This window comes from Pipra filicauda, unplaced genomic scaffold (assembly GCF_003945595.2).
Source record: "Pipra filicauda isolate LSUMZ 115617 unplaced genomic scaffold, ASM394559v2 scaffold74_size2892960_pilon, whole genome shotgun sequence".
Lineage (NCBI taxonomy): Eukaryota > Metazoa > Chordata > Aves > Passeriformes > Pipridae > Pipra > Pipra filicauda.
In genome coordinates this window covers 1,364,633-1,389,772 of record NW_024104920.1, presented here as the reverse complement: position 1 = coordinate 1,389,772, position 25,140 = coordinate 1,364,633, and the positions used below count along the sequence as shown (strand labels likewise).

Genomic DNA, 25,140 nt, shown 5'->3' with positions numbered 1-25,140 from the left:
GGGCTAATGGCTGGTCTGAGAATGGTTGTCACTTGGATCCTTTTGGGCTCTGGTAGGGAAGACTTCAACTGTGAGGCTGAAAGAGTAAATTAAGAATTGCAACAAAATAGCCTTAATTTTGGAAACCTACCAAATCTTGGTGAGGTAGTGGTTGCTAGTACTTGGGTCATTAACAAATGCTTGTAATGCAGATGTGAGTAGGCCTGACCTTTAACCAGAGGCAGCAAGTGATGGTCTTTATTTGTATGTGCACACAGATGCCTATATATACCCCAGGTTTCACTGCAGACCAGGGCCCTAGAGACTACAACAAAGTTTGCAAGTCTGTCTATGGGCATTCCTGTGGGGGGGTACATGTTCTTAGAATCCTGGTGCTGTTGGAGGTGTTAGCAGAGGAGATAACTAATTAGTTGCATTCAGATTTAACAGGCAGAAACACTGGGACAACTTGCCTCTTCTGCCTTGCTGGCTACACTTGCTTTTCTTTCCGACACTCTCTGGTGTCATCTGCCCAGTGAATCATCTGCTGTGCATCCCCCAGAACACCACTGCTCTTTTAAGCAGTTTGTTAGGAAGGAAGTGTTCACTCCTGAATTTGCTGGGTTTAGCAGACAGTACAATGGAAAAATGGATTACTCTTACGTGCAGTATAGACCCTCATGGTGCTGTCACAGTCCAGGGTAGTTTCATCCTAAACCTGCTGGAGGTGTGAACTCTCTTCTCTGCTGACATTCCTAGTGGACATGTCACTGGTTTTGTGCACATGTGGACACGGTTCACACAAGTTGAAGTTAAAAGCTATCCATTCAGATTCAACAGATGTGACTATGGGGCTGCTTTTGTTGAGACTGACAATTTGTTTGGACATAAGTTGACTCAGACAAGACTCTTCCATTTCTTAGGAAAAGTAATTCTTGCTACTTACACCAGGTAACATAATAATGGGAGCTTTTGAATTGAAAGACTTGAAGTGGCTATTGTGACAATTTCAAAATTCAGATGTTTCATCCACACAGAGTTAATTAACGTCTTGCCTGATTTTTATGTTAAATAGCAGGATATATGAGTGTACAAAAATTATTGCAGCGATGACTAGAAAGTTCCAGCTGAACATGAGGAAGAACCTTCTTTACTGTGCAGTGACCATGCACTGGAACAGATTGCCCAGAGAGGTTGTGGAGTCTCCCTCATTGGAGATATTCCAGAACTGTCTGGACTTAATCCTGTGCAACGTGCTCGTGGACGATCCTGCGTGAGCAGGGAGTTTGGACCAGATGACCCACTGTGGTCCCTTCCAGCCTCACCCATTCTGTGATTCTGTGATGGTCTTCAATGTAGAAACACTCTTAATCATGGCAATTATTTCATCCTGGTTATACTGACTCCAAAAGATACAGTAAAATAAAAAGGATCCACGTAAGGGCAAAAAGGAGTGGATGTTAAGGATGGAAATTGTGAGCAAGATAGGAGATTTAAAAAGGCAATGATTTGAACACTTTTTTACATATGAACACGCAGGGAAAAATAATGAAGTGACAAAATATGGGAATTTAAAAGGCTGAGTTGAATTACATTGAATCACTGTGTAAATACTGTTATTCAAAATATAAGTGGCTTTCATTTGGTTTATCTCCATTTACTTTGGAAGCAAAGTGAGGCAAATTGTATTAAGATCATTGTCATTCTGAATGTGAATCCTGTACAGGGATTTCATGTAGTATAATTTATCCATTTTAACGTTGTAGATACACTAATCTATTAAAATTTAGCTAAAACTTTTATTTACTTCAGATCAGCTTTCCTGACTATCTTCCTGCAGATCAGCGTACAAATAATGTGAAGAACAGCACAGAGAAAGGATGAACAGGAGAGCCCTGTTCTCACAATAATGTGGCACAGGTCATATTTAGTGAATATGAGATACACATAAAAAACCTTAATGGAAATGCTTCTTTGCAGAACACAGTGAGCTTGAGGAACTTAATGCCACAGTAATGTCACTGAGGCCAGAAGTTTATAATCTTTGAGGATTAAGTATCCATAATAAGAATGTCCACAGTTACACTACATAAAATAAAGAGATTATAAGATTTCAGAATAGACATATTATACTGAGGGGATTAGGAAGATCTCTCCCCTGTTGACAGACGGATCAATGATTTCATCTTCCTCTGATGTCTGTAGCACTGATTACAGCATCTGATAGCATTTTGGGCTAGTGGACTGTCGATCTAGCAGAAGTGTTCCTCATAGGAGAATCTCAGTGTTTCTGTTCAAGTTCTTGCACATGTAAGGCTCCCTAACAAAGATGTGGAGAATAAAAATGAACTTCAGTGAAACAAAAGTTCTGCCTAATTTGAGCCTAGTATTTGTAGATCAGAATGCCTTACAAGAACAAAGAAATTGTTAGTTCTCCTTCACTTTTCCAGGCTTTTAACCCATGCTGTACTTTCATTGCAGCTCCTCGATTGAGATGAAGGAGGAGATTGGAAATGCTGTTTCTAGTATTTCTGTGTATGCAAAACTTTAGGTTGATTTAGACGAGTTGTTTATCTGTTCCAATAATAGCAAAGAATGCAAGGAGATGTGGGTTTTTTTCAGAAGTAAAACTTCTTTTCTGGTAACTCAGTCCTTATACAATTACTGAGAAATGCTCAGTTTAGATTTATAATATACATCCTCATGAATTCCGAGCCCATCAATGGTGGTTGCCTTGCCCAGCAGTTCCTTTTTATTAATTCGTGGAAAGGATGGGATGTAGCATCCAACCCACATGCTTGTGCTGGTGAAAGCCAGTAGAGTGCATGTGGCTGTACTGATTGAAAAAAATGGGGTTTGGCTAACATACTTTGGGCTTGCTCTAGCTTTAGAAGTGTTACTGGGTTAGGTACATGACAAACACGTCCCTGCTCTTAGTGGATGTAGCTGTGCCTGTAAAAGCATTAGTGTAAATTCAGTTATATCAATGGGAAAGTCTGATGCTGTCATTTGTTTCATTTGGTGATCCGATATAAGCTGTACCAGCTTAAACTTGTATTTACCGTAGAGGTTTACCCATGTAGCTGTACCAGCAGATCCTTTTAATTTTAGGCAAGCCCTTTTTTTGCTTGAGGGGCAGGAGGTGACAAATGAGAAGAAGAATTAGGTTCTTGGCAGGCCTGACTGTGCTGAGATGACTGAAGATTTGTCTGTCACAGTTCTCTGTGGGAATTCACTGTGCTCAACAAGGGCAGCAAAATGCCAGACACATCTGTGCCATAGCTTCCACAGTTCAGAGTTCAGCACTGTTGTAAGAACATTGATTTACATCCTCAGCCTGCCCAAGCAAGCGTTGACACAGCGTGTGTGACAGAGATGCAAGTCCTGTGGTGTGTTACTACCAGCATAATAATACCAGATAATTCTGTACAGGAACTATATAAAGATGCATCTTGGACCATGACATAATGCTGAAAGCCATTCTTATGTCCCAGCTTTATCACCTGTGCCTGATTATCAGTAGTAACTATATTAGCAGAAGAATATGAAAATAGTTCCAGGATAGGAAAACCACACAATATATATCTTCATAAATATTAAAAAGATCTGATAGCAAAGCAGCAGTTAAGCAGCTTGTCTACTTTCCTGTGACTATGGCTCTTTTACCACAGAATGGGTGAGGTTGGAAGAGGCCACAGAAGGTCATGTGGTCCACCCTCCCTGTCAAACAGGGTCATCCCAGTGCACATTACACTTCAATTATTTCTGTCACTTCCTGGAGTTTGCTAACACTGAGCTACCTTTCAGCAGAACAGGAAACTTCAGGTTCGCTGATATTCCATGTGTGTGTAGTTCCCCAAAGTGCTGATGGCTCTGGTTACAATTAGTGGCAATGGCAATGATCTTACTGGTGTTTCCTTTTTACCTCAGCTCTGCTGGGGAAGGGAGTTGCTGTCATTCAGAATGGCTCATGGTCAGGCAGAGAGCATGCAGAGCCAGCCAGGGGTGAAGAGATGGTCGTGGGTATTTTGGCAAGTGACAGCCAGGAAGACAAGTTCATCTGAGTTAGGTGTATGTTTAAGTATTGCAGGCAAAGTCTAGAGATCTAGCAAGATTGTTAGTAGGTATTTTTAATAGCAGGACTGGTTGTTGCGCTTCTTGAAACCAAAATTTTCAAATTAATACATGTGGTGCTTTTCCATGTGCATATGTAATCTGGGCCACTTGAGGTAAGTGTGATTTTTTAGAATGAAACTCTGTTTGAAACAACCCAGTAGTGGTGCCAGTGGTTCGTAGGAGCTTTTGAGTTGAGATCTCCAGAGATGTTTTAATTTTTTCGACCCCTAGAAGAAGCAGTAGCAATATAACTTAGCACTTTTCTAGTGCTTTGTGCTAAACAGTTTTCTTTTGTTATTATTTTTGCTGTGCAGAATGAAAGGTCCAGTACTGGAGATGAAGGTTAGCAGTGTGAAAGATTGGGTTCTGAACTCGTTGCTATACTTCACATAAAATGATGATTCAGGGGAGGCAGCTGAATATATATTAAGGGATAACATCCCAAGGAATCAAATTTCCCAAGAAGCAAAATACTGTCTCAGGGCTACCTGCTTGGATGAGAGAAGAAAATTTTTTTAGAATTTTTTAATATATACTTAGTACTCACAGAGGTTTTTTTCAGAGTAACTGTAGCCATTTTCTTGTTATGTTACTTTCTCGTTCTAAAATCTTTCAGAGGACTCCTCAAAGTGCTCTGATCCAGTCCTATGCAAGGCAGGAAAGTTTCTAATTTTGTGGTATCTCTCATGAAATAACATCTTGCTCAGTGGGCATGTAGAGTCAGTTAATATCTCTGCATGCAATTGCCTGCCTAATCTTTAAAAAAAAGAGTGTATATATACATATACTCTCTGCCTGAATGCATATTTGCTTGCGTGCTTGTGTATTTAGAGTCACGTATGTTCTTGAGCTAAGTAAAGTGCTTTCTGTTCTCTACCAGCCAAATTCCTGGTACTCTTTCAACCTTGTTTGATTAAAACAGCCTTTAACCTTTGCTTGAATACCTTTTTCTTAAAACAACCTATAATTCATCCCTGCGACAAGATTAGGAGAACTTGGGGTGTGACAAAATTGACATGTAGCTGCCTGGAAACCTTGGGGGAAGGAGAAAGAGGAAAGACGACTGAAACACAGTGAGTGTGAGTCTTGTTGCAGAGCTGGCTGTGGAGCTGGCACAGGTGATTTCCAGGTGTGTTGTTTATACTGAGACAATTCCATCTCTTTCTCACTTGTGGCAGCTTGCATCCAGAGACCTGCTGAAATTTCTGGCATTTCTTCATTTCAGTGAAAAGAGTGGGGGAGGGCTTGGAGGGACCTTGTCATCCTCTCTGTCTCCTGCTATAAATTCACTTGAACTGTCACCACTTTGTTTTTCCTCTCCCCCAGCCAATATAAAACTCCATTTTCACCTTGCCCCCTGTCAATGTGTGCTTGTCACAGATTAGCAGCATTTGCTCTTGACCTTATTTTTCCTCCTCTTCCCAGTACCTATTGTAGTTAGTGGCTAATTTGTGGAATATCTGTTTAATACTAAATTAAAGTGCAGCTTATTGAAGGGTTTAGTTTGGAAGGACCATGAACATCAAATGGCTCTGCCGTCAGTGCAGACTGCCTGGTGCAAACAAGCCAAAGGGAGCTTCTGATTTCTGTTTATTCAAACTCTCACTCGTTTCTGCTTTAGTTTGATTTATTTGGTGGTTGGTTTTGTGGGTGTTTTTTCGTTCTTTGCAGTGTTTATCCGCAGGGTTTCCGTTCGGGTTGTTCTCTGCCCTGTGTGGGTGATGAGTTAGCACAGCACAATGTGAGGCTGCGTGCTGTTGCTTTGTCTGTGCCAAGGGCAGTGATGGCCAAGTGGTGTCAGAGCCAGCACCCTGTGCTGGTGTCAGCAGAGGGTGAGGGGAGTCCCTGGCCTCGCCTGCTCCTGCCCACCCCGCTGTCACTGTAGCACAGGCTGAACAGGCTTTGGGACAGCCAGGGACCTGCAAAGGGTGTAAAGGGAAGAGGAGGGAGAGGGTGGGGTGGTATCACCCTTGATGTTGGGAGCTGGGATTGTGGCCCATAGCATTCCTATCACAACAAAAGGTGGAGCTCTTATGAAGTTAACTGCTTTGTTCTTTTTTAATTTGTTTTACAGCAGCAATGCGCAGTGACTGATTCTAGTGTGTGTGCACACAAGTAATAAGAGAACATTCTTCCCTTAAGTCACTTGCAATTTAAACAAACAAGACAGGCAATCTGAAAGGGATGACTGGGAGTCAAAATGGAGCAAGGGAAGCTGAGCAGACCAGTATACTGTTCAAAAGATGGGGCAGACCTGAGATCTGATATCTGCCTCCCTGGGACTTTTACCTCATGATCATCCTTCCTTCTTCCATTTCCCTTTCCTCTGAACTAAAGATTAATTGTGCATTGAAATCATAACAAGTATTCATGGTGTTAAGAATCTGGCCAACGGAAGAGAAAAAATCCTCAAGGAAATTAGCAGTCCACAGGCATTGTCTGTTCCCTAGATATAAATGACTAAGAACTTCCCAGCCAGGGAATGTTTTCCCTTTATTTTCTCTGCAACTTGCATTATCCTTAGCTAAGCATATTGTAGCATGCTCACCTCCAAGTGTGTTTTCATCACAGAAATCCTGACCCCGCTGAAATCTGTCATGGGGCAGAGATTCCATTTACCCTTTACACTTCAGTGCCCAATTTCCATGTTTAATGAATGCAAAAAATACCTGCTTGTTCTCCAGTGAACAAATAGGTAAAGGCAATCGTTGTATGTTTCCTGCACCCCAACCTGCTTTTGCTCTTTCTGGCTTGTGACACAGATCACCTGTGACAGAGAAGAGAATTTGTCAGAAAATGGTTTCTGAAACAGGTGATGCAATGTAAGGATAGGAAGTTGAGTGTAAAACAAAGATAGCTGACTGCAGCAAAAGAGATCTAAGGTAGGCATTAGGAACAACTTTCCAGTTGTTCTGAGCACTGGACTGTTGTAGGATATCTGTGGTGAGAGGTTTTAAAGCAAGTCAGACAGTCGTTTCTCAGTTGGTTGTGCTGCGGGGTGAGGAACAAACTGGAGGTTTCTAAAGGTGTTTTTTCTAGCCCTATTTTCTTAGGTCATTGGTAGTTTCTTCAAAAACGTATTTCTCATCTGTCTTGGAGGTGAAGAAAGATTATGAAACATTTAGTCCTCCTCCACAAAGCTTCCACTAGTGGAATTTGGAGGGTAGTGAGCATCCAAGTAGTGAATCCAAGACGGTCTGTTCAGGATATTTTATTTGCCATTTCATTCAGTCCAGGAAGCATATTTTCTGTGGTGCTCTGAAATCTAGGCGAACCTGGAGCTTACTTCTGAACTTGTTAGCAAAAGGCCTGATTCAGACTAGCTGTTTCTGGACAGGTAGAAAGAAAACAACTGAGAGGAGGCAGAAGCCTTGTCTTTAGAGGATGATGGAAAGCTGTGCGTGATTGTTGACTGCTTCTTCAGATAGCTTCCTTCTGCCAGACGTGCTTGTGACATTATCCCTGATAATTAAAGTACTTTCTATCTCTTCAATGTACATAATTGGGGATGGTGAATGAGTTTCATGTCTACCACCCCTTCTATTTTCTCAGTGCCTCTTGGCCTTTTCATGTCTCTTCGGCATTGCGTCAGTGCCTCCTGGCAAATTCTGTCTGTGTCTGCCTCTCAGATAGAGCCAAGTGTACATCTGGCCTTGAGAAATAATCATAAATTTTGTTCTGTCAGAAGGAGAGGCCGGGCCAATCTAGTTGAGATTTGAACCTGTAGTTCAAGGTGTTTTAGGGATTTCATATCACTTAACCCATCCCCTCCAGGCGTCACTTGTGTCTGACATGTAAATCAGACTGGAGGAATAAGAGGAACAGATTGCTTAGTGCTTCAAAAGAAGGTTATGAGGCAAACCTGTGTCTTTAAAGAGTGCCTTCTAATAAATGTTATCTGCAGAGAAATACACCAGCCCCTGCATAAGTAGTTAATGTTACTGCTTCAGTGTTGGCTCATAAAACAACTTTATCGCCTCTATGACGATAATGATTAACAAGCTGATTTACAAGGGTGGGGTCACAAAGCCATTTGGCAAATTTAGCTTGTCTCACAGTGGCAGTGATACAAAACCTGAGTTTTACAGTATTTTCACCATTTTACCTGGAATACTTAAAGCTGGCAGCCAGGCTCTTAAGCAGAGCAGTAGGAGCAGGTGCTCCTTTATGAGGATAATAACTGGGGTTTCCTACAGTGCTTCTGATACATGAGGAAAGTACAGGTCCCAGTCTAAGGATTCAGAAGCGTCAGGGACATTTCTAGTTCCCCTCTCAGTGTTTATTCCCTGATCATGTAGCCACAGTGAAATGACAGTGTTCCTAGACACACTGTTACATGATGCCTATGGTTGTTGACTGGCCCTTGTGCCGTAGGTGGCAGAATATCTACCCACAGATGTGTGTAGATTTATCTTCCTTTTCTTAGATTCTGTATAGCTTCTGTTAAAATATCCTTCATCTGTTGATTCTTGGATCTTAATATAAGGATTTTTTTTAAAACTGTGTCAGATTGTACATTCATTATATGGTACAAATTACTCAGACTAGCAAATTTAATCCAAAAGTTATTTTAATCGAGAAACCGTTTATGTGGTTTTAACATACTGTGACGCTGTTCAGAATTTAGACTTCTTAACCTTGGCGGTTTCTCACATTGAGCAGAGCAGTGTATCCAAAAGCTCAACAAGCCATATTCCCTTTACTGTCTTGACAGTCCTGATGTAGGTGATCAAAGGTATTTATGATCTCCATGCTACGTAAACATCTACTGCACTTTTAGAAGTTGGTAAAAATGCACAGACAGGGTAGGAGATTTGATGATTCTCACTCAAATTCACAACATAGACTCCTGCAGGGATGGAGATCTTACTCATTACCTTTTGTATCTTAGCTAGCTTTGCTGGCAGGAGCCCTGCCCTCAAAACAAACACTCACTGCCCTGAGAAATGTCTGAAAACTGTACTGTTTTTTCTCTTCTGTCCAGAAAGTTCATCACATCTGATAGATTTCAGTATCGATTTATGTGGCCATGATGCAGAGGTTGGGTATTTCTGTGGACCTGATCTAATAGGTGGGCAGAAGGCTATGGAGGTGTTAATCGAAGTAAGAGTGGGTTACAGCTAACTAATTTGTCCTTCTTTTTCTACACATCTCTCCTCTAGTTCCCCCTTAAGTTGTGATATTATCTCTTTGGAAATGACACAGTGTGAGTTTGCAGGGGACTTCTGTGCTTACCTTGTCTAATCAATATTTGGTTGCTTTTCAGTTAGACACAGTCAGAGGCTTCTATTAATGTCTTTCTAATTTGAACAACTGTCAGGGACTGGAACAAACTCTAACTAATTCTGTAATAAGGTTTTTTCATGCCTGGTTTTTGATCTTGCTCTGTTTTCCAAACAGAAAGCTATTACAAGCCTTTAGTTTAGGTTACCATCTTTCTGGGTTAAAACTCTCAAGAGACTTGAGAAGTTCTGCCACTGTTCCCTTGGCCACTTTTCTAGTTTGGTTTTTAATATGAAAACATATGTTGCAACACCATGTTCACTATATTGCTCTCCCGTGGGACTGGTTTGTGCAACCCTCCTTCGTGCTGGTAAGTAGGTTCTCATACAAGGAGTCCTTGTTGACTGTAAAGAAAAGACAAAATGACTTGACTTCTCTGCTGTGTGTAATGGGCTGGGGGGTTGTGCTGCACAGTGGCAAGGCAAGGGCTGGGAAGTGGAGGCCTTCAGAGGTGGACTTCGATCAGCATTGTGCTTGACCTGGAGAGCTGGGATGAGAGATGGAGTCAGGACAGAGCTGTACCTCAGTATGTATTGGAGATGAGGGGACTGCCTCTCCTCCAGTGCTGGGCAGTGTCATGGGCTCAGAAATGTGTTGTGAAGGTAGGACACAGGGATACTAGTGAGAGTCCCCTGGGCAACACCTGCTGCTTCTGGAATTTGTCTGTGAATAATGGCCCTGTTTTGTGCATAGTGTTTTGTGCATAGTGGGCCACTGAGGAGGATTTCTCTGGCTCGGAGGTCTATGGCCTTTCCAGTTCTTATTCTCTGGAGTCAGATGGCTGCCCGCTTGTTTCTGGAAACATCTCCTTGGTAGAGCAAGGGAACTATGAGTAACTTTAAATAGAAGGATCACAAAACTTCTGGAGGCCAGCAGCCCTCCTGACAAGTAGTTAAACTTTGACTGATCACACATTGCCCTCATAATCATATTAATATCATGTATCAAAGGGATTTCAACTTGTACCCTAGCCCCTGCTCCTTCCTTTTAGCTTCTCTGTCTTCCTGCTGGATCAGGAAAAACATAACCCAGTGCATGTGTGTCCTGTCTTCCCACTGCACAAGCCTCTTGCAGCCTTTGCTAACATTGGCTTGTCCTCTGGTGTTCAGCAGTTCCTGTATTTCCTCCCCCACACCTCGCTCATTCAGAGCTTAATTGTTTCTTTGGAATTATACCACTCCCCAACTCAACAGTAGCACAAAGATATACTGAGAAGAAAGTTTGATTTACCTTTATTCATAACTTTGACTTGTATGAAAAGCCTCTGTTCTAGAAAGCATGTAAAATAATTGTCCCAACACCCCTTTGGCATGTGTTCAGATACTTTACTTCAAATACTCCTTTAGTTTCTCCCAGTGCTGCAGACAAGTCTGCCTTCCCCTCTTGCTCTTCAATACAACTTCAGCTTTCCCAAGCCAGGTGCAGGAGGCTGGGCAGTGGGGCAGGTGGCTGCTGCTGCTGGATTTCCTAGTTTCTCCCTTCCCTTCCCTGGCAGCCCAGGACATAGATGCTCTCTGCAGTGTGGGCAGGGAGCCGGTGTGGGAGGCTCCTCCAAAACACAGTTGGTCCCATTTAAGGTGGGGGATATGTGGCAGTTACTGTAAAAAGCAGTGTTTGTTTTATGGTTTAAATTGTAAGCGCTTTGAGGGCAGGGCCTGGCTTTTATGTATGTACATGTGGGTGTGTATTTTTATACAGTTCTTAACATGAGACACACAGTTAGGAGCTGCAGCGTGCAAAGCCATGGCTTTCTGTCCTGTGGTAGCTCAGAGAAGTGTTTTTCCAGATACAGAGAGATGGACAATGATTCTGATCTGAACACTGGGACTATTAAGAGACACAGCTTGCTTTGGACCTCTGGACACAACTGTTTTCCTTTTGTTGTCACCAAGTAGTGCACCCCATATATCCCAGGTGCAGCAGTGATAAGCTAACTGTAGGAACATGGCTCTGTGTCCAAAATTATGTTGGGATGTGTTCCTTGATCAGTTTAGGAAGAGAAAGCTGTGTTGTACCCTTCGTCAATTGATGACTAGGACGCCATCATTAATCACCCCTCATCCTTAATTTTTGACAACAAAACAATTGCTTGCACTACAAAGACTTTGGATTAGAAAACAGACCTTGCTCTTCATGTGTGCTGTAGTAGAAGAGAATCTGAACTCAGCAAAATTTTAATTTGTTTTAAGCTTCATGCCTTTTTTTTGAGAGACAGGAATATATTTTTAAGCCTTTGTTAGATGCATGCTGAGGCTGTATTATATTACTGGGATAAGTCAATGGTGAAATTTTTGGTTTCTTTTCCTCTGGCATATTCTTAACTTAGTTTTGTCCTAAATTACCACATTTCTTCTGAAATGTGATGTATTCTTCTGCAGCTCATAGTGTGTGATTTCACAGTTTCTCTATTTTGTAAACTTATTTTGTAAGTTTATTTTGTAAACTGAAATGTCCTTAGGAAAGGTTCAGGTCAAAGCTTAGGAGTGACTCCAGCAGTGAGAACAGACGTATGCTGGATTAGACTGCATGGGGGCTGTGAAATCTCGGTCACTGAAAGGCCTTAGTAACAGGTACAGCTGTAAAGAATGACATAAATATTACTGGCTCTGCCAAGATGGTCTCTTGAGGTCTTTTTTTTCTCTGATAATTTCCATGATATCTGGATAATGCATTACATTTGATTAACACTCTTCTGTTCTTTTAATCGCTTGTGTTTCCTTGAAACTTAAAATCAGAATCTAGCATCGGCTGGGAGAACATCCTGAGGGTCTTCCACTGTGGTTCTGGGATGTCTAAACTGACTGACCCTGGGCCCCTGGCTGTCACAGGAGAAGTTTTGACAGCTTTAATTACATGCCCTATGCTCCTTTTCCCAAGCCAGAGAACACTCACTGTGGAACTGTTACCATGAAACTCCTACTGGGGACAGCAAGTAGATTCCTTTCTGCTTTCCCAGGGTCAATGGAGATGAGGATTTTATCCTTATTAGCTGCAAACACGAATGAAAGAAGGCTGCAAGGAAAAGTCATATCCTGTGCACAGCCTTGAGGTCTCTGATGAAACAAAATAGCACAAAATTTACAGATGCTAAAAACAGTGATAACATTGGTTTGATGCTACATTGTCTTCCTTCTATAATACAGTAAAATAGCCTGTAATTCACATTGCAAAATTGGCATGCACGGCTCTTTGAAGGTATCATCTTCATTGTATGTCTGCAGTGGCCAGAGTTACAAGCCCACCCACTAGAGTGCTATGACAAGCCATACAAATAAATAACCAGGGGCAAATAACACCAGCTCTTCAAGGGCAGCTGTCCACTCAATATATCTTGCTTAGGTTGTGAACTCTTCAGTATAGGAAAACTTTTGTGCCTCACACAGTCTTAAATTCACCCACGGTGCTTAGGAAGGAATAGATCATGTTAATTTTGTTTATTACATTATATAAAATGTTATTTCAGTTCAGTGACTTTTAAATCTTTGCTGACAGTGACATTAGTACAGACTTAGAGAGTTTGTTTGCAGCTGTGTCTTCAGTCTGGCATTTTAAGCTGAGCACTTGTGGCCTGAGGTGGCTGCTGTAGCATGAAAATTCTTTGGAAAATATGCATGTATTGTGATTTATTTATCTTTGTATGAGTATTTCATCTGTTAGTGCTAAATGGATTTTTGGAGGGTGACTATAGCAGTGTCGTTACCTGTGTGGCTTCACTGTTTCTTTCTTCCTGTTTATTGAATATTGGCAGCTTTTGTGTCTTTCCCCTGCTCCCAACTTGTTTGGCTTTCAGACCCTCTCTAATTCAGGAGTCTGCAAGCAAAAAATTTCTTCCTTCAAAATGAAAAACAAAACCCAGCATAGAGGAGCTAAATTAGCTTCTGACCATCTGTTAGAAGGTTAGTAATACCACTGCCTTGAACTATGGCTTCACTTTCATATTTCATGCAGCAGCTTCTCTGCATTGTTTATATCGTGGTCGAAGGGGATCTTCCTATACCAGGATGCAATAGGAACGTCATTTTTCCTCTGACATGAGCAGATGTCCTATCTGCAGTTCTAGCAATAACATTGCTGCTTCCTGTTGTTGCAGGTGTTGTTAGCAGGCTGGAGCTGAAGGCAAAGAGGGGGCACATTTCAGCCAGTGCCATTCAATGCCATCAACACCAGTGCTACCTGTGCACCTCCTTTTCCAGGTGTACTCTTTAGCAGTGACTATCTTATGTAGCGGGCAGGGAGTTTTCCTGGAACACAAATTTATTTCCTTTCTATCATACATTTGCTTCCAAACTCTGTTGTTCTTCTCTGCCTTGACCTCTATGCTTTCTCTAGATTTGTTTACACTAAATCCAAATTACACGTGGTGTGTTACCATATTTAGGGAAGGGGTGCCTGCACTGAATCTGGCACATATTTAAGTGTAAATCTCCCCTCTCTTAGGTTTCAAGGCACAGCCTTGTGCAAGTCTTCAATCAGCAATTAGTGCATTCTTTTTCCTTTATACAGGAGTTTACTGTCAAATCTAGTGACACATTTCTATCACTAATCTGGCAAGCTGCCATTCAGACCACAGGAAGCCCAGGAGAGAAGAATATACACTTAGGGCCTTATTCGATGTTCATTATTCCCTATAGCTGCAGAATTCCTTAAAGTCTCTAGAAGTTTGATCTGAATGGAAAGTATTTTGCCTGAATAGCACCCCTTATTGAGGCATTGTCGCCAAGTCACAAATTTAGATGAGTGTTGTGGCTAGCAGTTTAATCTATATGGCTTGGCTGGTTTTTTTCACACCAACACGGGGAGTGCTAATCACTTCTAATGGTCTAGCCAGGATTGTCTGGCAGTGAAGGACTTCTCGATTTGAGAGCTGGACACTGAAGGGAAAAAACCCCACTTCCTCTTCAAGACTTTAACTGAGAATTTATTCCTTTTGGCAAGGAACAGAATATTGTATTTGAATGATTTTCAAAGGGAAACACAGTCCTACTAAAGGAGGAAAGCCAGGGTTCCGTTCACAAAATATATGCAAAAACTTGTGCTTTGGAGGAAAAGAAACAAAGACAAAACTGCCATCTGTGCATAAAAAATAAAAGAAGTGCAAATGGTAAATGTAAGGCAGTATTCTCGTATCTGTCAGTTAGAGATAATGGGGAAGCCTTAAACTCTTTTCCTATTTACTTCTTTGTGCCTTATTATATGAATCTGTTGTTGTACTTAAAATGAGTACTAATATTTTATGTTATTGCCACGTAGAGACTTCAAAAGAGATTGTAAATTAGTTTTCATGTTCAGATCATTGCTAGTTCATTGGCTACTATTATCACTTGTGATTTCATGGAGCTATAATTGTTGGGAAGTAACTTTCCTATTGTTTTTGCCAGCATCACCTATAATTTCCATAATAATAAATATTGTCTCAGTCCTTCAGGGCATTCTAGTAATTTTGGGGGGGTTCATTCAATACTGTCTTCTCATTCCAGGTTATTGAAGGAAAGCTGGCTCCTTTCTTGGGGAAGGTGATCAAGTTTGCCACCTCTCATGTGTACAGCTGCAGCCTTTGTAGCCAAAAGGGTTTCATCTGTGAGATTTGCAACAATGGAGAAATCCTTTACCCCTTTGAGGACATTTCTACAAGCAGGTACTCTACTGCAGTGGTGTCAGTCATACAGTTGATTCACTTTACGCATCATACCCTTGCGGATTCCCGGCCTCCTGACCTCATACGTAGGTAACTAGGGACTGGATTCCACTGGTGCACATTCCTGAGCAGGTGCAGCAGATCACTGGTCCAGGGAGGCCACCTTGAGCAGACCTGGAAATAAATGAGAAGAGCTGCTTCCCAAAGCCCTGTAGGTCTCAGAACAGCTCTTCAAAAAGGGAAGAGTCCCCAGTAGCATCACACAGCATGATTTATCCAAAAGTCTTCTGAGTTTACAGAGTGTCCTGAAAAGCCAGATGGCTTCTCTGGAGTGATCACAGACATCTTTCTGGTCTCTGGTATCACTGGGCCCATAATGTACTGAGATTGTCCATTATAAAACGATCACCATCTGTTCTGAAGTGTTTCCCCCATGAAATGTTATGGCTAATGCTCTGCTCTCTCCATGTGCTTACTCCTCTGTGCCTGTGTATGCAAGATTTAATTCTTTTTAATGACATTGCTATTCTCAGGTGGCTACAAAGTAAGTATAACTGTATGCCAGTCCTAAACTATACAGAAGAACCTTTATTTCACATTATGTAGAGTTCTGGATGCCAGGTCAGGGACAGGAGTCACATGAAAAACCTAAAAGCAAGACGCAGGAAACCAGAATAGACTTGGAAACAGCAATGTTACTGCTCTTTTCCAATAGTGTCTTGGATTTTGAATAAAAGAGATAGGGTTTTTCACCCTTAACAGAAAGACAGTGTATCTGACAGCACAGCATTCCTCCACAGATAAGTACTCTTTGGCTGTTTCAAATACAGTCGTTTTCTCCAAAGAGTTCATTTGAAGGGGAAAAAAATTGAAAACATTTTTTCCAATTGAAAATTGGAAACAATCAGGACCAACCTGTTAAAAGGACTTATTAAGAATCTGATTCCCCTGTGTGTGCAAAGATGTTAAATTACAAGTAACCAAGAACTACTCTTCAAGGATTTTTCAGTCTAATCTGAGTTTCAAAGACTGTTTGCCCATTTTATTTCCAGAGTCTTATTCTAAAGAACGCACTGACAAAGCAGTGGACATAAGCTAGACAAGGTGTGCAGCTGAGCTCTATAAACAATTTTAAGAAAGAATTTATCTAGAGTGCATGGCAAGATAGGCTGAGTTAAAAAGAAAGAGACTAAGATAGCATAAAACATAAGATGTCTGTTGAGACTGTATAAAAGGCGATTGAAAATATTCCCGAAAGATTGATGAGAACGTGTAAGAACATTTGGGAAGACAGGTTTACTTTAGAATTTGATTTGTCTGGGGGATTTTTGTTCCCAAAAAAATTATTGGGTCCCGCCCTTCAGCTGAGATCAGACATACCTTGCAATTACAGAGTTTAAAACCTTCTGGAATCAAATAGTATTTGTCAGCAGTTCAAGCCAACAGAAGCTGCTCTAGTTCCTGCTTTTATGTGAATTAGAAGCCAGAAAGGACTTTTGTTCATGTTTCACAAATGTGAAGTTGTGGTTCATGTCATGCCAAAGACAGCAGCCTTTGTTAATGATTTTAATTAAAACACAATCAGCATGACAAGTTTTCCAATATTTCTCTTTCTGATTTTGTCAGAGATCATCCTGCCTACTCCTTTTGTACTCCTTATCACTAGACCTTGTTTTTTTCCCCAGCATTTTCCATTTGCCTTCCTCGTTAGTTTTCTTATCTCATTACTACTCGTGTGTGCACGTGTACTATGTGAAACTAAGCAGATTATTTCTGTTCCATATTTTTGCTCTGGAGACAAGTTATGCCAACAGAGGAGTTTGTATGTTTTACTGTGCAGCTGCATCAGCTGCAAAGCAGTAAGGGAGAATGCCAGGTAGAGGGGTTTTGTGTTTGCTTCTGTCTCTTGAAGATGAGGGAGGTTTCTGAGGTAGGTGTGCTGACCTAAGACAGGTATAGGGTGAGGAGGCTAATTAGAAACAGGTAACGTACAGAGTAACCTGTGGCAGATGGAATGGCAAGCTGCAAAAGGTTCATGTGAAGACTTGCAATTATACCTGAAAATTCTGGTGACGTGTTCAGCTTTCCTTGCCAATTAAGTGTCGTACAGAGCTCTGAGTAAACAGCTCAGATTTGTGATTTAGTTGTACTACTCTGAGTCCTGAATGTACAGTGAGAATTGACTACAACTCCCTTTCTGCATCCTGGTTTTCTGGAATTGCTGTCTACAGCACAGTATTCACATTTTGTGCTCAATACTAGACTGCCAAAGTACCCCGGCTGAAGCTGCTGAGTTAAGGAGGGAAGAGCAGTTGAACTCTGAAGACAGTTTTTCCTTGCTTTTAAATGATGCTTGTTCACTTTTGAGCATGCTATTAACTCTACCAGCAAACTGGGCTGTAGGGTTAGAAATATTCAAAAGCGGGTGCGTGACAGATTTTGCAGACTTCAGCTCTTTGCTGAATATTTGAAAAGTGAAGCCTGCTTGTATGGAGAGTATGTGTGTATGTCTGTGTTGAGGTGGCATTTGTTTTTCTGGCTACCTCCCTGACCTTTCCTGCTCTTTAGAGAGAAGAGTGACAGCTGTCAGAGTGGTCAGTGCAATTCCAAAGGGGTTCTCAGCTGGCTGTTAACTTTTCATCTTCATAATCTCTTAGGTCAGCTTTGAGGTGAAGAGACTGTTTCTCTCCAAAATATTCTCAGGAGTTTCTGGATCAGTCTTCAGTAGGAATTTATGAATGATGGGTCTTCTCTAGATAGATGCAGCTGAAAGAAGAAGAGGGCCCCTCTTGAGGGCTGGAGTTTCTCTTTGGTCTGGTTATTTGCTTGAGTCATTTTTGTCAGTCCTTGGGCAAACAGAGTGAATACCTGGGTTATGCACTCCTCAGGGCTTGAATACACATATATTACATACCCTTCTCTCACTAATCAGTGTGACACATTCCTTTGTTGGCAAACGGTTCCAAAACAAACACAATCAGTTCATTTAATTAGCGGGTCTGTGGGCTGTGCTTGGCAGGCTCTTTACATCCTGCTCAACAATACAGTGCAACAGTTTGCTGCCTTGAATGTAAGGGTGGGCTCACAAAGTCATAAGCTTTCTAATGATATTTCCTTTCTGTGGCTTTTCTTGGGAGGTGGCCATTCTGCAGAGATCTTAATGAAAGCTATGACTCGGTAGTTAAACAGTTTCTTAAAAATTGTCCCATGTTTTTGATGTCTCTTCCAGTCAGGTTGATTCTTTGGTCCTCCATTTCCCTCTTTTCTGTCTTACCCATATTTATATAAATCTTAATCAGGGTTCTTTCTAAATTTCACAATTTCACCATCTATTGGAAGGCCTTTAAATCATGAGAACTATATTTAAAGCCTCCTGAGTTAATTGCACATTTCACGGAGCAAATTGCCAACTAATGTGAACTCCCACAGCTCTGCTTTTGCTGCAGCCCTGGCAACTTAAGCGAACATCTACGAGCATCTACCTTCTATTTATTTCTGGGACTAAATGTGCCCTGGGCTTAAATTTAGCGAATAAACATCTAAAATTGTTCTATTATATCACTTATTTTATATTTACAAGTGTTGTGAAATGACTTTAAATATCCTTGGCTCTAAATGGGCTTGTTAGAACTATCCTTGCCCATTAGTTAGCAACCAGGCACTTTCCCTCAAGTTGTTCTCATATTGCTTATTCTTCATTAATGTGGTGAAAAGTTTTTGTTTCTTCATCCTAAAATTAAAACAAAAAACCAAAACAACAGAAGTAAAAAGACAAGGTCTGTGTAGTGGCACTGTTGTCTATAATATATGGCTGGTTTTGTTTTACAACTTAGAACAATTTTTAACAAGTTTTAAATCTTAAAGAATACTGAGAAAATTATCTTTGGAATGAGAATATAAGCTCATTAAGAAGCATTTTCTGTCCCATTAGATAATTAAGCAATTATAGTTCTGATTAAGATTATTATGTGTTACCCAGTTAATAAAGTTTTGGTCTTGTCTGAGTGTTGTCATCCTAGTCACTACTTTGACAGGCAATTTGTTGTGTTTTGCTGGTAAAGCTACTTGCTTGGTTAAGAACAATTTAGTCCATTCCTTGCCTTTTATGTGCTGACTGTCGATGTACGTGAACCATGGAGAGTTGCTCTTTTGTGTTCGTATTCATTTATCAAGGCTAAACTGTTTTCACTTTGCTAAGTTAATTTGTTCTGCAGATCAGTTAAGACGTGTAGACCTTTTAAGATACAAACCAGAAGGCCCAAGTTTAAAATAGACGTGCCACAGAACAGGCTTGACTGTATCAACCAGCTTGGATGCCTCTATAATCTTTGGCCACCATCCTGATAAGACCTATGAATGTACTTAACTTTGCACATAGTGACAAGTCTTACTAAAGGCTCTGAGGCTGTGCATGCCCAAGTCTTTGCAAGGTTACAGCTCTCTGTGTTATGAATGCTTTGTCACTGGACAGAAGCAGCTTTGAGCAATTGGGAGAACGTTAAAGATAAATATTAGGTGGAGAGACTGAAATAGAGCATTTCCAGGAAGTACCTTGGCACAGGCCAAAGGCATCACTCAAAGTATGTCATTTTCCCTCTTGCTTTGATTACTTTGTCTTATGCTAGGAAGCCTTTCCCCAAGCCCAGTTCACCTGAGTTGTGCTAGTGGTTTAGTACCTAATTTTTTAGCTAATCGGATGTTGGTAGTTGGTTCAAAGCACCCTGAAGTGATCTGCTCAGCACTTTCTTTAAAGAAACATAGGCATCTAAGTAGATGTTCTCTTGGTAATTTAATTTCAGCCGAATATGTCAAAACGGGTCAAAATTTTCTGGCCCACATAATCTTATTTTTATTTGTGCAGTGTAGCACAGTAATGTTATCTGGAATATGTAAAAAGAAAGTGATAAAATATACTGGCTTTTTCATCAAGCATTGTGTTTGGTGACTGAATTAGCTTTAGAGGTTGGTTTTTCCTGCCTCATGTCAGAGTGTATTTTAAGTAGAACATTCAGTCTAAAGGCAGATACTTATTTCAAGTACGAAGGTCTCTGCAATGCTTCCTTATGCTCTTCTCCCCTGGCTGGGCATGGCAACCATCTTGTTTACAGTTTCTATTTTGCAGCTTCCCTGCTGTGCCTTCTTCCTCACTCTAGATATTTCCATCTTGCCAGTCAAGACCTTTTAATTCTTTCTCCTCCTTTCTCATGCAAATTCCCCTTTTAAGATAGAGACTTCTCCATCTCCCAAATATGGTTCCTTGTAGACCAGGTGACAGCTTCTCAATTGCTTTTTAGCTCATGAAAGCAAACACTGTCAATTCTTAAGTGCTCAGAAATTCTAAGATTACCTTGGGAATTTGTTGTTTATGTATTTATTTCTTTATATGTTAAGTTTCTTTTTTCCATCTTGAGTCCAGGTAGACATGTCTTCAGCATTAATGCAGAGTTATGAAGTCTGGTTGCCTTTGCCTTTCTCTTTTATTGAAAGCAAAATCCTGGCTTAGTCGTGGGATTTTTAGACTTGAGGCTGACAGAAAAATGCAAAATAATAGAATCATGCAAACAAATTATAATAGTTGAGGGCAGTATGTTAATATTACTGTTAATAGTATTGCTTTTAGATCTTCAGCCACCACTTTGTGAATGTGAATTCATTAATAACAGGAGAGGTAGAGGGGCAAAGTCCAGTTCTTGATGTGGCAGCTAGCAGAGGCAGAGAATATATGCCTGAGTAATGTAAACATGTGAATCTCTGTGGCTTTTCAGCCTCTCCAATGGTTTACAGGTAATGGATCTATCATATGTAGGGCTTTTCCCCTTTCCAAAGTAAGTTAGCTTCACTGACTGAAGTGTAATCGCATGGCTTTCAGCTTAAGAGTTTTAATACTGATTTTTATGTCCCTTTATTGATTTCTTGGGAACTGCTGTTTACAGGCCGCATTACTTGGCTTGGGATCTCTGAGCTTAAACAACTAGCAAAGCACAGTGCTGAGGTCAACAGTCAGTCCTTCGTTCTCCTGCTTGGATAAAAATATGGAAATATATGTAGATAAGTATGGCATAAATCCTGGAAGCCACAGCTGGGGAGAAGCTGGGGACACACTTCCTTCCTTGAACAGGAGTGACACAGCTCTGCGAAGAGGGGTCTGGGAGCTGCAGTTCCCGTTGTTCCTGCTTGACCCTGCTGCCATGCTGCAGTGCGGTACCTCAGCCTGTGTACACAACTGTGTAGTTATTTAGCTACACAAACCCACTACACACGGGAGAAGAGCACGTGGTTAATTCAAGCTGTTCTTGTTCAGCCATGGCCTGTAGCAAATTGTTCTTTGAGCACCCAAAATGAAGACCTGCTCTGGGGTGTCTCTGGAGGTAGCAATGGAGCAGTTGACATTGAAGGTCCCCTCCACTGGTGCAGCACTGGTGGTTTTCCCTCCCCTCCAGTGAGCTGCCTGCTTTTCTCCTCACTTGTGAGGCTTTAATAAATCTCTGTCTGCTTTGCACATCCCCTGGATGCAATTGACCTTAGCAGTGGGTGCTGGCATGACAGGATGAGGGGCAAGAGACAGCACAGACGGATGAGCCAAGATAGGGGCTTATTCACTCATCCTCCCTACTGCCTGGAGTGCTTCTCCAGCACCTCAGTCTAACCTGTGCTGGGTAAAAAGGAGCAGACCCTGGTCCGGCAGTTTTCATGCAGGGACACTGGATGGTGTGTTGTTCAGCCACCCTGGGGTGGCATTATTAAAGCAGCAGCAGTGGTGGTATTAATAGATGTCGTGTCAGGCTGTGTTTAGGCTGACCCCTGCAGCTGCTCTAGAGTGCAAGCCATGGCTGCTGTAGCTGGGGAGCCCCATCAGTGCAGGCTGGAGGTCACTGTACACCCCTTGCTGGCTGCCGTCTATAACCAGCTCACCCCTCTGCGTTGGTTCCCCCAGCACATGAGCTGCGCCAATGCTTCACAACTACAGCTCTTTCCATCGTTCCTGCATCCTCCGGGGCCAGCCCAGGACCCAGCCGTGCCATTATAAATGAGGAGTGTCTTCAGGCTCTGCTGGCTTATCAAGGGTAACTCCCTCTGATGAACAGGTGTATGGAAAGGAAAACTGTGATTGTGCTTTGAATCACTGCTTGATTCCTTGAACACTGAATTTAGAGGGAATTTCAGATATATAATAATTTGAGGGACTGGGTAGTGGGCCCTTTTTTATTTAATCTTCAGAGGCAAAGTTTTCAAAAGCAAGTCTGAAGTATTAAGAGTTTTTAAGTATAGTATATTAAGAAACCCCCACAACCATGTCTGGTAAAGACCATGTGTCATACAAGGCATTATCTTAACAAGCTCCTTATAGGGACAAATCAATGTCATATTAGTGCCAACTTGCTTCCATTCATTTACTACGTGGGCGTCCCTCCCTAGGCAGGCTCCTTGCATTGGTTCCTAGGCAACTGGAATAATACTGTGCACGTGTGTGTCAGGCATTGATTGCCTTTGGGGCTTTTTTTTGTGTTGTAAGTGAACACAGGATAGTCCATTTTCCTTTTCTTTGTGTTCTGCTAAAGTCTCTGAGAGTTTTGAAGGGCACGTCTGTGATATTCACAGCTGAGCAATTCAGAAATACTTGCAGACAGGCACACGTGCATAGTGTGGGATGGTGATCATGCTGGAATCCCTAGGCAAGGCTTACTTCAGCTACTGTGGCTTGCTCTTTTTGGTTTTTTTTAATAGCCAAGTTAGAGGTATTTCAGTATTTTGGATGCCTGAGGAATGTTTAGCATCCTCTAAGGAAAATGAATGAACAACACCATTTTATCTTGCTTTTACTCTGCATGGAAGGAAAGAAAACACTAAAGAGTTCTAGTCGGTGAAGGGATTTGATTACTGAAATTAATTTCAAGGGATTATTTGCTTGACCAAATATGTGCAAAGTCTGGCACAAAGCAAGTGGTTTTTTAAATGAAAAAATGAAAGTTAATATATAAAATTACAAGAGAAAGGGTGGTGGGTGAATATGGCACTGCAGTGAGACAGGAGCTCTTTGCCCTTCTCAGCTCTGCTAAGAGCTTGTGCCTGACCTTGAGCAAGCCAGTTCACCTCTCGCTTCTCATTTGTGAGGTAGGAATGGTACTGTATTTGCCATTCACTGTTTGTTCATTTCAGGAATGAGCAGCATAACTATGAGCTGCTTTGATTCCCTAATTGGTGTTTGGAAGCCAGACAGGTACAGCCTATATGCATGGTACCGAAGGTATCCTAATAAACCTTGTTAGTCTCAGTAGCTTCATCCAAACACAATCACACTGGTCAGTCTGTCAACAGGTAACGTTCCTAGGAGACAAAAAATCCTGTCTTTCAGATGACATCCTGGGCCATCTGTTGATCATCTCTGCTTTGGTGAAAGGTGAAAGGTCTTTGAAGCTTCTTTGTGTTGCACCCCTCTCTTTGGGCACCTGATCCTGCCCATGGGCACTTACATGGTGGTACAGTACAGAGGAGAAATATGAGTATGATCAATTGGTTGTGCAGCGTCTAGAATTACTTGAGCCATAATCCTGTGAAACATACATGGAAAGCATGAAAAGAACATGCCAGAATTCAATTTACAAAATATTGTTATGTACATATTTCAAATGCCCAGACTTGATGGAAGATACTAACATCGGCACTTCCTCAGCATACAAGGAATGATTATATGCTTTTAATGTAGAAAGGCTTTTCTTTTGTAACTAGTAATGATAATAATAAGAGCATTATAATGCCTGTCTGGCTGTGGACAGCTTTGCCCTTTCTCTTATGCTTTCCAGTGTAATAGAAATTATTTAGAGGATTGAATAATTCTCTGCATTTTTGTTACTCTGGTGTTCAAACAAGTAGAACATCCTTAAAACATAAGTCTCAACAGAAATTGAGTTAGGTCAGGAAAGAGAAAAAAAAAGAAAACACCAAAATAGAGAAGAATCTACTTCAGCTGCCTTCTTAGAAGACTCAAGTCTGTATGAAAACAACGTGCAATGTTCACTAATTCTTCAAATACTGTTTGAAAAATAGGAAGATGCTATTATGTGCAGTATCACAATATCATTCATTAAAGAAGGAAACATGAAAGGCCTGAATGGCTACGGGCTCATCAGCTTATTATCAGAGGTGTATAGAATTCTCACAAAAGATGTAGGGACTTTTTGGCCTCTAGACAAAGAAGAAGTCAGGAGTCAGAAATAATACCTGAACTGTGAATTACCTATGACAACAACAAGGGTTAAGGGAAAGATAAGTAAGTGTAGTGAACTATTAAGTGAGCCTTTTATAGGCTACAAAATATATTTTATTTCTCCAGAGAAATAAAATAATTTTGGAATACTGAGGCTTGAAAACAACAGTAAAAAACCCCTGTGAATCTCAATGTGGAGATTAAGAAGCACTCTGTTTGTAATATTCTAAGAAGGAATATAAAGTTGATAGGGGTTTTGGTATCACTGGAGAATTTCTTGCAGTGATATTAGAAATGGTCAACCAGTTGACATTCCAGGGCCGTTAAGACTGACTGTATTTGATATGATGAAAAGCAAAGCTGTAGATGGCTTGGGGTAGTATAGCTCCATCACCTAAAGGGAGTAGCTTGCCATTTGCACAAAGGCAGAGCAAGGTCAGCATTACCCCCCTCCCCTGGTGACTCACTTCTTTGGCAGTGAAGGGGGGGATACAGGCGTGCTGATACAGGTATGCTCTCTATGTGTCCCTGTGGAGAGCAAGAGACAACTTTGTTTTCCAACTCAGGGCACCTTTCCTCCAGTCTGCTGCTTTGTTGTCATCTGCACACCTTGATTGGGGCTGGGAGTACATCAACCTTCACCAGAGAAGGCAGAAAATAGTTCTTCAGAGCAGCAGTCGGGGTGGGGGCACCAGAATGGAGTGACGATGGCAACAGTGGCTGCCAGTACTGTGAGATCCAGGGCTGGCTGTTTGTGCTGCCTCTACTGAGTGCCTGGCCATGTGGGGTCCTGGTCAGAGCCTCAGCTATTGCACCAGCTCTGATAAATAACAGTTCATACATTTTTTTTTCTCTCTTTTGATTCTGAGGGATGTGAAAGAAGTTTGTTAATTTTTCCACTGAGCTCATTTCTGAAAAACGA

The 25,140-nt window shown here is 41.4% G+C and overlaps 1 protein-coding gene and 1 long non-coding RNA gene across 2 annotated transcripts in view; one reads left to right on the top strand and one right to left on the bottom strand.

The window, feature by feature from the left end:
* PLEKHM3 (pleckstrin homology domain containing M3) overlaps nucleotides 1–25,140 on the top strand; it is a 76,310-nt gene that overhangs the window by 45,322 nt on the left and 5,848 nt on the right. Inside the window, exon 6 of the mRNA XM_027731373.2 lies at nucleotides 14,856–15,013. Within this exon, the coding sequence (XP_027587174.1) occupies nucleotides 14,856–15,013 (158 nt within the window). The remainder of the gene's footprint in view (nucleotides 1–14,855; nucleotides 15,014–25,140) is intronic.
* On the bottom strand, nucleotides 11,842–13,179 carry LOC120324892. Its single transcript, XR_005566574.1, has 3 exons — nucleotides 13,079–13,179; nucleotides 12,271–12,431; nucleotides 11,842–11,954 (listed from the first exon to the last, which is right to left on the bottom strand). It is a non-coding gene; the product is annotated as an uncharacterized LOC120324892 (long non-coding RNA).